The sequence below is a fragment of the Phocoena sinus genome, chromosome 11 (assembly GCF_008692025.1).
Source record: "Phocoena sinus isolate mPhoSin1 chromosome 11, mPhoSin1.pri, whole genome shotgun sequence".
Lineage (NCBI taxonomy): Eukaryota > Metazoa > Chordata > Mammalia > Artiodactyla > Phocoenidae > Phocoena > Phocoena sinus.
In genome coordinates, this window is record NC_045773.1 from 31,668,017 (window position 1) to 31,680,744 (window position 12,728).

At 41.6% G+C, this 12,728-nt stretch overlaps 1 protein-coding gene across 4 annotated transcripts in view; it reads left to right on the forward strand.

Annotated features, from left to right (window-relative positions):
• The first annotated feature begins 4,855 nt into the window (after window positions 1-4,855).
• DENND6A (DENN domain containing 6A) overlaps window positions 4,856-12,728 on the forward strand; it is a 54,621-nt gene continuing 46,748 nt past the window's right edge. For 3 of the 4 annotated variants that reach the window (XM_032650066.1, XM_032650064.1, XM_032650063.1), the window contains exon 1: window positions 4,910-5,189. In XM_032650066.1, the coding sequence (XP_032505957.1) occupies window positions 4,953-5,189 (237 nt within the window). In that variant the 5' untranslated portion in view covers window positions 4,910-4,952. Of the gene's footprint in view, window positions 5,190-12,728 lie in introns of all 4 variants that reach the window. The other variant, XM_032650062.1, reaches the window with a different exon arrangement.

Genomic DNA, 12,728 nt, shown 5'->3' on the forward strand with positions numbered 1-12,728 from the left:
CCATGGCCCAGTCAAGTTGACACATAAAATTAATCATCACAGTGGCATAGCAATTTCTGCCACAAAGATATTAGTGAAAACATTGTGATTTAATTCCTTTCCTTTCTGTTTCAGTTGTTTTCTTATTATATAGATATATATATAAAGAAAGCTTTTAGTTAAATAGATATTACACAGATGAAAAAAAAGAAATGTTTAATTCTAAGCAAAAATTTTCTCCTAAGTCAGGATATTTTTTTATCAACTCCAGTGTCTTTTTTTTTTTTAGATAGTCTATACAAACAGGATCATTCATTATATTTTGTGACCTACCTTTTTCTACTTAAAATATATAATTTGAACATTTCTTTGCTACAAAATATTCTTTTATGACTTTTTTAACATCTTTATATGACATTTTTAATGACTGCTGAATTGTCTATTGAATGGCATTTTTCAGTCAATCTCCCCTTGTTAGACGTTTAGTAGTTTCCAATTCTTCACTATTATAAGCAACTCTAACACACTCTTGGACAGTAGGACTCTCTCTTTTTTAAAAATGTATTTATTTTATTTATTTTTGGCTGCTTTGGGTTTTTGTTGTTGCGTGCGGCAAGTGGGGGCTACTCTTCGTTGTGGTGTGCAGGCTTCTCATTGTGGTGGCTTCTTCTGTTGCGGAGCATGGGCTCTAGGCGCGTGGGCTCAGTAGTTGTGGCTCGTGGGCTCTAGAGTGCAGGAGCAGTAGTTGTGGCGCACGGGCTTAGTTGCTCCGCGGCAGGTGGGATCTTCCCCGACCAGTGCTCGAACCCGTATCCCTTGCAGTGGGAGGTGGATTCTTAACCACTAGCGCCACCAGGGAAGCCCTCTCTTGTTATCTCTCAGTGTTTAGTTACAAAAGCAATACATGCCCTCTCCAAATAACTAAAACAATACAGAATTGTGTAAGATAAAAAGCAAAGCTCCTTATTTCTATTCATCAGCACTTCTTTTCCCCAGCGTTTCTATTCCCCATGGGGCAACCACCATTAATAGTTTACTGTGTGTCTTTCTGAATTTGTTTTCTGACTTCTTTCTTCCTTTTCCTTCCATTCTGTTAACTGTAGGTTTTTGCTTCCTGCTCTTCTTATCCTCAGCCTCAAGCAGCCTCTTCACTCTTATTTGCTGCTTAGTCTGGAAAACCAGACTAGCACATCTACTAGAATTATGTGTAGATTTAGTCAAAATAATTTATGAGTAAAAGCCTCACATCTCTCTGATTAAAGAGCATGAACTTCACTGGTTATCCTTTCTGTTTGGCATTTCGTAGTGAGCCTTTTAAAGCTACCTCCTGGTACTAACTGGGTCAAACCGTTGGTAAAGTAACCTTCAAATAAAGTGAGGTGTTACTATGTTTACTTTTCATAAGCTAAGAGTGAACTACATTTAAGAAACATTTTTATGTTAACTTTTCATGTGTTCATACAACTGACCATGAAAGGAAATTTTTGTAAAATAGGAGAAGAGCAATTAAAGATTTTTTTACTGTTTTCATTCATTCAGTAAATATTTGCTGAGTACCTGTCACATGTATAGATATTAGGAACGTAAAAATGAAAAACCAAAGCTCTTCATCTTCTTTTTTTAAAGCTTTCACAAGTACTATTTAGGAAATACCTAACAGTATATTTTGTCTTCTTTGCCTGGATCCTCCCTTCAAAACGTGCATTTGAGCATCTTGTCTCTGAGTCATGTGGCAGTAAACTCAGTTCTCTATTGATAACACATTGGCACTTGAGCCCCTGTATTCTATGTTCTTGCCCGAGCAGCTGCAGCAGCATTTAGCTCAGGAGCAAGAGGAAGTCCTCTGGCTGCCCAAATAGGTAGATATCCAGGACATTTGGATTCCCTTCAGGTCCTTTTGGTAAAACTAAGTCCAGAGACCTTGGCATTGCAATTCACACCATTATCTACAGCTCACCCTTTCCTTTTATCTTTCTTCTTCTTCAACTATGAAAATTGCTGAAATGCCAGGAGTTTGGTTACAGGTGAATAGGGAAGTATGGAATGTTTTTAATCCTGCTCTCAGTATTGCTGGTAATATTAGAAGATCAGCAGAGCCGTGAATCCAGTCACGCTCTTGGCTATAGCAGCCTACCCTGACTTAAGTGTTCCTCACATGAAAAAAGACCCAGGGCTTTAGTTGACAGTAAAAGCAACCTGAGCCAGTGATGTGACCTAGCTGCCAAAACTAGCCAATGTGATCTGAACCAGCATTAATCAAAGGCTGTGGCTGGGACAAGTAAGGTAACAGTCCCAGAGTACACTCTGCAGTGGTCAGACCACACCTGGAGGATGGTGTTTCCTCCTGGGCACAGCATTTTAAAAGTGATGTTGACAAGTTGGAGTACACCCAAGTTGGGCAACAAGATGATGAATGGCCTAGAAACTACATCCTTTGAGGAACAGTTAGAGGAACTGGGGTAGTTCACCCTGGAAACTAGAGGCATAAGGATGTGGGATAACCACTTCCAAATACTCGCAGGGCTATCATGTAGAAGAGTTGAACTCTTCCGTATAATCTCAGCAAGCACAACTTAGACCAATGGGTGTACATTACAAAGCGATTGATCTTGTCTTCATAAAAGGAAGAATTTTCTAGCCCTTATGAACATCCAGAAAACAGGAGCTTTGCAAGGTAGTGACTTTACCTTAATATGGGGTGTTAGAATGGTGACTGGCTGACCAAACACCAGAAGATTCACGAATAGGATGGGAGGTTTGGAGAGACAAACTGATCTAAGAGCCTTACAGATTCAAAGGTTCTAATGACAGAACCTCAAGAAGGAAAGAAGTGTTAGTACCTTTTTGCCTCAGATCTCATACAAGTATTAACCATAGAAACTATGCTAAAATTGACTCTAAGGTCAAATATCAAAGTTATGAGGATGGAAGGAAAAAAAGTCATAGGAACTTTCTCTTTTCCCTCGTGGTTGTCAATTTTGTGTATAAAGATTTGTGTAGTAGTGTTTATTTGTTATTTTCGAAGCAGATGGAATGATTTTTTTTTCTCTTTTAAGATTCTTTAAAGCCCTGGTTTGCTTTCTTTCTCATCAAACTTATGGTTCTCTTAATAGTTTTCAGGATATTACATTTTGAAAAGATTACTCTTAATCCAAAATTATAAAGCAGCATTTCAGGGAATGGCAGTCTGTCCACATGTCAAAGAAGCAGTCCTATGGAACAACTGGTGTTTAAAGCTCATTAATCATTAATAATGAGGTAGTGTCCAGTAAAACGTGTATGTTGCAATAGCTTGGCTCTTCCCCATAATCAGTTATGTAAGTAGACCAGAATGATCATTCCTATTTTACCAATGCAGAAACGGGGTCTTGGAGCAGCTTGCCTACCATGATTGTGGATGGAGCAGGTGCTAATAATCCAAATCCACTAGCACTTGTCTAGTGCTCTTTCCAATACTGTTTTCAATACTAAAAACTGTTACTGTTTTTTCCTAATAGCAGGTCTAGAGACTTACTTAAATGCAGAATATATTTTCTCTCTCTAACTACAGTGGTTCTCTGGAGTAGGAGGGCAGATAGCTTCGGGCAAAGAATTGGCCTCCTAACTTTAATGCTGTCTCTAGTTCATCTTATGCCCTAAAGAAAAACTCTTGCAAACATCACTACTGATGTCTGAGAATGCTTGACCCTCTCCTTGAAAAGAGAGATGCTAACACTTACTTCAAATAAAAATCCTATGGATGTGGACAGAACAACGCTTGTCAGACAGGGTAGATTTGACTGGGTGGTGCAGCAAAATGCTTAGGAGCTCAGGTTCAGTGAGAGAGATGTGGGCTTAAGTCTTTGTTTTGCCACCTACTGGCTGTGACATTATCATCATCTCATGGAGCCTCAGGGCCCTTATCTGTAAAATGGGAAGAATAGGACCTACCTTTTTGGCTGTTGGGAGGATTAGGTAAGATAATGTGTGTAAAAGCATGAATACTGTGCTGTTTTTTAAAAACACGTTTATTGTGAGTTATTATTCATTGTCTTTTACTCACTTTTCTATTGGGGCATTATTGTGTGTTTCTGATTTACTTCCACTTTGCAGTTTATGCTCAGCACAGTAGGTGCTAAATAAATCCTAGTCTGTAGCACCACGCTGGACCCATAATCAGTAACAATTCAATAGACTAAGTGCCTCCTGGGTGCCCAGCCCAACGTCGATCTCCAAGAATACTAAGCTGCCTGAGACTAGACCTCTGCTGAGAGAAAGTGATCCTCAGGTTGTTGTAGAGGTGTTCCAGAAAGGTCTGGCGATGGATGAGTGCTGAGTGAGTCACAGGCAACCAGGCCAAGAAAGGTGGGAGGGGGCTTGGTGGAGAGGGGGCTGCTGAATGAAGGCACAGATCTCTGTCAACAGATTGCCTGAGTGAACTGTAAGCCTGCATCAGAGTTTTAATACTTGCTTGGCTAGTCACATAACCTCTCAGAACCTCAGTTTACCTGAAAAGAAATATACAATGATGACTACCTACTAGATTCAATGAAGTAATATTTGCAAATACTTTCTTGCCATATCATCTGGCACAAAGTAAGTGCTCAATAAATGTTAGCCACCGTTACCACTATGTTCTAACAATTTGATAATACCTTATAATTATGAACGGTGTCATTCCAAGAATAATTCATTCCTTGGCTGTTGGACTGCGAAGGAGGATTCCAGGATTCACTGCTTCAGTCTTGAAGAGCTTTAAAGCAAGGAGGCTTCACAATCCCAGTCAAGGGCCTGCGCGACGTCTTTTACTCTGGGAGGCCGGTACAGGAGGACCCGTGCAGAGCCGGGCTCCCAGGGTCACATGGGCCGCGGCCCCGCCCCGGCCGAGCCCGTCCCCCGCGGCTGCGGCAGCTGTGGCTGCGTCTGCGCGGAGCCGAGCGCGCTCTGTGGCGCGGTCCGCAGTGGAGGCGGCGCAAACAGCCAGGGGGCGGCGGATGGCTCTGCGGGGCCTGGCAGGCTCGGGGCCCGGCTCCCGCGGGCCGCTGGGTCAGGCGGGGGCAGCGGACGAGGAACGCGAGGCGCCGGCCGTGGTGGCGGCGGGAGACGCGCCAGAGGACGTTGAAGAGGACGAGGGCCGCAGCCGGGGCCTGCTGCGCTGGGACGGCTTCTCAGCCTGGCTGCATTGCGTGTGTGTGGTGGGCTTCGACCTGGAGCTGGGCCAAGCCGTGGAGGTGAGGCCCGGCCGCACCTGGCCCCCGCGCCCCGTCCCGGTCCCTGCGCTGGGGCAGCCCCAGCAGAGCTTGTGGCCCGCGGGCCGACCGGCCTGGACCCTGCCCTCTGCGCATCCGGGCGTGGCCGGCAGCCCCTCCGCCGTCTGCCGGGCTGCGGTCCAGAGGCAGTTCCCGTGGGAGGATCGTGGGCTGTGGCTAAGGGTGAAAAGTTCTCTCTAGCCCCCTCCTAAATACTTGTTGATGGCCCTGTTTTCTTTTCTTTTCTTTTTTTTTTTTTTAACCCGGTGTCACAGGAATAACTAGAATGGTTAGCGGCACCCGGAGAAGACTGCAGGCAGGATGTTTGGGACTTTTTCAAGAAGCAAACAATGCCCCTGACATATGGTGAACTATAATAGCCAGACCTCACACAACCAACTTTTTTTAGACTCATGGATTGTTTTGGTCATTTGCAGCGACTCTCAGAACATTCCACTTAGCCTGAGCCGAAATGCTTGTCTCAGCAGGGGTTTTCTCCTTTTCCTCCTTTTGTTCCTCATCTCTGTTATTTCTTGATGTTGCTTATGAGACGGCCTGAAAGCTAATAGCAAGATGAACATAAGGAAAATCGTTCGCTTGTGAATTTGTCAAGTTTTCCATTTTTATAGCGCCTTGTTGAAAGGCCTTGTAATCTTGACATTATTTAGGGTTCCTTTTGTAGCATAAGAGATTGCTTGTCTTTATGTAGCCAAGAAAAACGTAGAGTCAGAAGGACCTATGTTTAGAAGATTTTTTTGTTTGTTTTGGTGGCAATGACAGATTTTAATGAATCATCTCATTCTGACTTTAGTGGCATGAGTGGGCTATGAAAATTGGCCAGGGAGGTGTTTCTTAATGTGGAGTGTGTATTCAGCCTGTCTTCTCTGTGTTTTATCATTACACAGCTCAATACACTTTAAGTTTCCACTAAGATTTAGGCATTATCTTGGTTGTTGAGCAGACGTATATGAAAGATATACTCTAACCTATACTTATAGAGTAAGACTACAATTTAGAGGAGAACCAAGAATTAATCACACCAGCAGATAGGGCTAAATGCAGTGCTTGGCACGTGACAGTGTTCAATAAAAAGTTGATAGAGTGAATACATGAACAGTACTTTGAGATGGAAACAACAGTTCCCAAAGACTGTGAAGAAGAGATTTATGTCATCTATCATGTACACTGACATATTAACCTGAAGCTATATGTATAGCAAAATACGATTTAATCAGAAAGCATAGGATTGAGTTGTTGTAGTCGATTACATTTTTGAATAGTTAAAGTATGGAGATCTTTTGGACTCTGACCCTTTGGGCATGCTTTATAACGTGTATGTTTTTTTCTGACCTAATAAACAATACTTAGCAAGTATTGAGGTGCTACAAAAATGTAAATCACTGAGACTATTTTGAATTTCATTTCCCATAGTATATGCTATTGCACAGAGTTTTCTTTAGGTCTTTGGTTCTTCACATTTTTAAAAGGTCCAGAATGCAGATAAGTTATGAACTTCATGAACTCTCTCCCTAAGGAAAATGGTAATACAAAATCATGTATATGCTTCCATTGACTATCTGGGGGTCATTTATGGAGTTTCTGTTGCATTGTCCTCAGGTTAAGAATCACTGATTTTAGAAAATGTAGGGTGAGGGTGGGGAAGATTCCCTAATAAAGGATCCCGAGAAAGATAAACACATTGAGAGGCAACACAATTTAATTTTGTTTTGTTTTCCTGAGGAATGTAGAATATTGCCACTTTTAAAATGGAGAAAAAGGAATACAAATTAATAATTAATATAACAAAATAGTTGAAAATATATTTCACTTTTGTAATATGGCCATATCCAGGTCAAAACTGGACAGGAGGGGTGGCTGTAATGGGGCAAGAAGGTAAGTATAGAATTGTTTTGGAGAAATGACATAATAGCCCCACCCTACTTCCTATAATGCACAGCCATAGGGATTCAGAAGGGAAGTTAATTAAATAGGTTAAAAACTAGGTTTGGACAGTATATCCTCCAACTCAGTTGTGTTATCAGAAATGCAGTCATTTAGTCTTAGGCTTGAGAGAGACTTAAGAAGTCAGTTCTGCCATGATAGAAAGTACCAGTTGCAAATTTTAAATGCATAAACAATGCCACTTATTTAAGCTTAAATCCCTACTAAAGAGATAATGTAGAATATTGACCAAGAACTCAGACCCTAGAGCTAGACTGCCTAGGCTTGAATCTGTGTGACTTGGGGTACGTTACTTAGCTCATCTGAGCCTCACACTCCTCTGTGACAGGATAACAGTGCCTATATCATGGCACTGTTGTGAGGGTTAGGTAAGTTAATGTTGATGAAGCATTTGGAACAGTGCCTTGGACTCAGTAAGACCTAGGTAAGTCAGTATTTGGGAAGCACTGAAATTCTCTTTTTCATTTTCAATGAAGAGAACCCCTAAGTTTTGCTTTGTGAAGATGAAGCCTTCGGACCTTAGTTTTCTCACTAGAAAAATGAAGTTGAAGTACTAGAATCAGTATTCTTCTTTTTTTTTTTTTGCGGTACGCGGGCCTCTCACTGCTGTGGCCTCTCCCGTTGCGGAGCACAAGCTGTGGACGCGCAAACTCAGTGGCCGTGGCTTACGGGCCCAGCCGCTCCGCAGCATGTGGGATCTTCCCAGGCTGGGGCACAAACCCGTGCCCCCTGCATTGGCAGGCAGACTCTCAACCACTGTGCCACCAGGGAAGCCCGAATTAGTATTCTTTGTAAAGTAGGGGAACTTTTTTTCTGGGTAGATGAAAATCAGATGTACCTCAGTGGCTAATCTGGTTGAAATGGGGCCTGTGTGTATATATTTGGTTGTGGACGACAGAAACTAAGCTATAGCTGAAGGAGAAAAGGCACATTTGCTGTAAGGCCACAGAGGTGTTTCAAGATGTCCAAGGTACAAATCTAGAGGGACTTCCAGAAAATGGCTAGAGCCCAGAACCAGGGAAGTCTCTTGTTTATGCTCTTGTTTTATGGATTTTGTTCATGCTTCATGCTCTACTTTAAACTAACTTCTCTGCTTCTGTGATCTTTATGGCAAAGTTGCCCTTTTCGGCCACTTCAGCGAAGAGAGTGAATGTCATTCTCATTCCAAACACCGGAGGAAGGTACTCAGGCCTGGTTTGGAGCAGATTCTCACTCTGCTGTAATCAGCTGAAAACCTGAGTGGTTGGAGGAGTGGTCTGTGTTGCATAAAATGTCTGTTGGGAACCCTGTCCTAGAAGAAGGGGACAGTAAAGGGGATCTTTTGAGCTGGGAAGAGACTGCAAAAGGTGTTGACTACAGGAGGTGTGCTCAGCCTCTTTCTTTTTCCCTGAGATGGCTCTGGCATCACCACAGTGACACTAAGGGTCTTCTGGACCAAGGTTTGAAATCCTCTGAATTTTATATACTCTTTGTCACTTCCAGCTCTGTGAAATTACCTGATCTTATAATAAAGCCTTAATTAATTATCTGAATCCAGAATTGCCTCATTCCAGTTTTTTTTTCTCATTGAGTAATAATATGTTCATTGTTGAAAACTTGGCAAGAAAGGGAATTATAAACACTAGAAAACATCACTCATAATTATATTAAGAGATTAATACTTGGCATTTTTGTTAATACTTTTTTTCTTTATATAATTTTGTATCTGTCAAGGATAAGTTTGATTGTTAAGAACAGAAATCCTCTCAAATAAATTTAAGTGAAGAGAAATTGATTGTAAGGAATCTTTTGGAACTAGTTGCAGGAAGCAGGGTTGAACCTCTTGGGATTTGGAAAGCCCCAGGCTTTTGCCTTTGTCTCTATGGAGCTGTGTGGTCTTTTGTCTTTGCTTCTCTTTGCATGTCTGTTCTATTCTCTGTGCTGAGGCTGATTTCCTCTGCAAGGGTCTCAATTTCTGCTCCCCCATTTCACTTGACTTCGGGTTTCCACGGTACTGATATTAGCCAAACTTCTACTTTTGTATTCTGGAACCAGGCAGAAGCTTAATTCAAATACTAGAATATCTGATTGGTTCAGCATGGGTCAGGTGCTCCCTTTTGTTCAGTCAGTTGCGGTAAGGAGACAGTGTTTCAGTAACCGTAGTGGCCACTTAGGCTCACCCCTGCAAAAGGAGGGGACACTTGAAAGCATGGTTTGGGCAGCAGTCCCCCAAATAGGTCTGCTGTAAGAGTCTGCCATTACTGATAAGCATTCTCACAATTTGCCATATTGTTAGAGTCCTCATAAATATTTTTTTATGGACCATAATTTATTTAACCATTTTCTCTAATTTGGATATTTAGTAGTTTCTTTTTTTCTTCATAGTGTGAAGAGTTGTTTGCCACCTGTACACACTTCCTTAGAGATGGTCTTCATTTTTTGAGGGCCTTTAAATCATGTGAATTTACGGAACTCACAGAACATCATGGGAGGTGACACATCTGTAATTTGAGATTACCTCTTGAACCTCTCCAGCCCCTACCCCAATTTTATAAGAATCGAAGGGAAGACATATGGGAACATATGTATATGTATAGCTGATTCACTTTGTTGTAAAGCAGAAACTAACACACCATTGTAAAGCAATTATACCCCAATAAAGATGTTTAAAAAAAAAAAAAAAAGAATCGAGAAATCATTGGTGGCTTTCCCCCTGTTGAAGGCTATGACCTATCAACTTTTTGGACAGTATCAATCTAGTGAAAAGAGTACAAGCTTTGGGGTGTTGAACATATGCTAATTGTCCGAGTTTTGACCAGTTTCTTCAGTCTCTGTGTCTCATTTTCCTCAATTATAAAATGGCAAAATACTATCCTGAGCGTTGTTGGAGGTACTAAGTGAGATAAAGCATGTAAAAATTAATTTCTGTTATTTAATGCATACCCAATATGTTAGCTACCCTTTTAAAAAATATTTTTTAAATTTTGTTTTATTTTTTTATTTTTGGTTGCATTGGATCTTCATTGCTGCACGCGGGCTTTCTCTAGTTGCGGCGAGTGGGGGCTACTCTTGCGGTGCGCAGGCTTCTCATTGCAGTGGCTTCTCTTGTTGCGGAGCATTGGCTCTAGGAGTTCGGGCTTCAGTAGTTGTGACACGCGGGCTCAGTAGTTGTGGCACGTGGGCTCTCGAGCACAGGCTCAGTAGTTGTGGCACACAGGCTTAATTGCTCCGTGGCATGTGAAAGCTTACTGGACCAGGGATCAAACCCGTGTCCCCTGAATTGACAGGTGGGTTCTTTCTTTCTTTTTTTTTTTTTTTTTTTGCTGTACGCAGGCCTCTTACTGTTGTGGCCTATCCCGGACACACAGGCTCAGCGACCATGGCTTACGGGTCCAGCCGCTCCACGGCATGTGGTATCTTCCCACACCGGGGCATGAACCCGTGTCCCCTGCATCGGCAGGCGGACTCTCAACCACTGCGCCACCAGGGAAGCCCAACAGGTGGATTCTTAACCACTGCGTCACCAGGGAAGTCTCTAGCCCCTTTTTTATAATTAGTGGCCTTGCACATTCAGTAGTCAGTGTGGGCCTATCTTGGCTATTCCCTCACTCCTATTATTTTGCCTTAAATTTATTTATAAAAACACACAGCTTTGGATGTGAATCATCCAAGCTAAGCTTGTGTCAGTCACAGGTACTTAAAGCACTTTCTGGGAATCAAGTTTATTAGGTTTCACTTTGCTGATAATCTATGACATAGCCTATTTGTATGTACATATATGTGTACATACATATATGTATATGTACATAGTTTGTATTTCACCTCTTTGGTGAAAAGGATTTCAGGCCAGTTAAATTATCTATAAAAAGCAGGACAATTTATAATCATTTCATTACTGATCCCCCCCTACTTTTTTTCTAACAAATGAAGATAAATCTCTGCTTTGGGGTGAAGGCAAACTTATGCCGTTTTTAAAAGAGCAGGTAGCAGAATTGACTCCCCTTTTTTTCCCACTTCTGTTTTTTGTTGAGCCACTGCCTATTTCCCTTATCCCCTAACAGGGTGGAATCTGGAGTAGTCAGCACAGTTTTCTTTATCTTAGCAAAGTTTCTGTTTATTTTTCTGAGAAGGATAAAGGCAGTTGTGTGAAAGGTTTTCGTGTTTCTTCCTCTCTTCTGGGTGACCCATAGCCTCAGTATTTGATCCTCAGCATGTTCACTGTTTTAATTGAAATGGGTGTGTATAATTGCATGCTGCTATACTGTCTCATTGAGCCATCTATTCAGATATTTACTGGACAACTACCATATCCAGACAATGGTATGTTCTGGAGGTAAAGCCTTGATTATCCCTTCCTCATTGAGTTTGCAGTCTAGCATGGAAGGTAGACCATTCAACAGTGAATGATAGGTTAGGATTTGCAGGGTACTAATAATGGCCTTTAAATTTCCTTGTGAAATAGTAGCACTTCATGGTAGCTTGATGTAGTTCTATGATTTGAGGTTTAAAACCTTAGTGACCTCTTGAGCTTCTTAGGCTCCCAGATTCTACAAAAGCTTCCTTGGTGTTACTAATCTCTGATTCAGTTATGAAATTATATAATCTGGGGATAATCTGGGACGTTCTAGTTAATTAGTTAGTTAGTTCTGTCTAGTTAGTTCTTTCACAAGTACTTTATGTTTTTGTACTTACTGTGATGAATGATGTGAAACATGGAAAACTGTACCTAAACTTTACTTTTTTTTGAGAAATGCTTTACCATCCATTCCATTTTCAAACTGATCAAGTTTTCTAGTAGAGTAATTTAACTTCAATCTTGAGAAAGTGGGAATCTTAGACTTGAGGATACTGTGATTTCAGGCCATTTTTTCTACTTTTTAAAGTAAGTAACATTCTCATTGAAGTGTAACACACATGTAGAAAAGTGCACAAATCCTAAATCTGTATTTTGGTGAATTTTCAAAAAATGAGTATACCATGTCACGACCCTAGAGATCAAGAAGCAATATTATTACTGCCCCCAAATTTCCCTTACATTCTCTTTCAGTCATGACCCATTCTCCTTTCCCCTCCAGCTCCTGGCAACCACTTATCTACTTTGTCTCTATGGATTCTCCTTTTCTGTATATTTCATATGAATGGAATCATACAACACGTGGCCTTTTTGTGTCTGGCTTCTTTCACTTAGTATGTTTTTAAGATTCATCCATGTTGTAGTATGTATTGGTACTTCATTCCTTTATATGGTTGAGTTTTATATCATTATATGGATATATCACTTTTTTTTATGTTTATTTATTTATTTATTTTTGGCTGTGTTGGGTCTTTGTTGCTTTGCGCGGGCTTTCTCTAGTTGCGGTGAGTGGGGGCTACTCTTTGTTGCAGTGCGCGGGCTTCTCATTGCGGTGGCTTCTCTTGTGGAGCACAGGCTCTAGGTGGGTGGGCTTCAGTAGTTGTGGCACGTGGGCTCAGTAGTTGTGGTGCACGGGCTTAGTTGCTCTGCAGCATGTGGGATCTTCCCAGACCAGGGTTCGAACCCGTGTCCCCTACTTCAGCAGGCGCATTCTTAACCACTGCGCC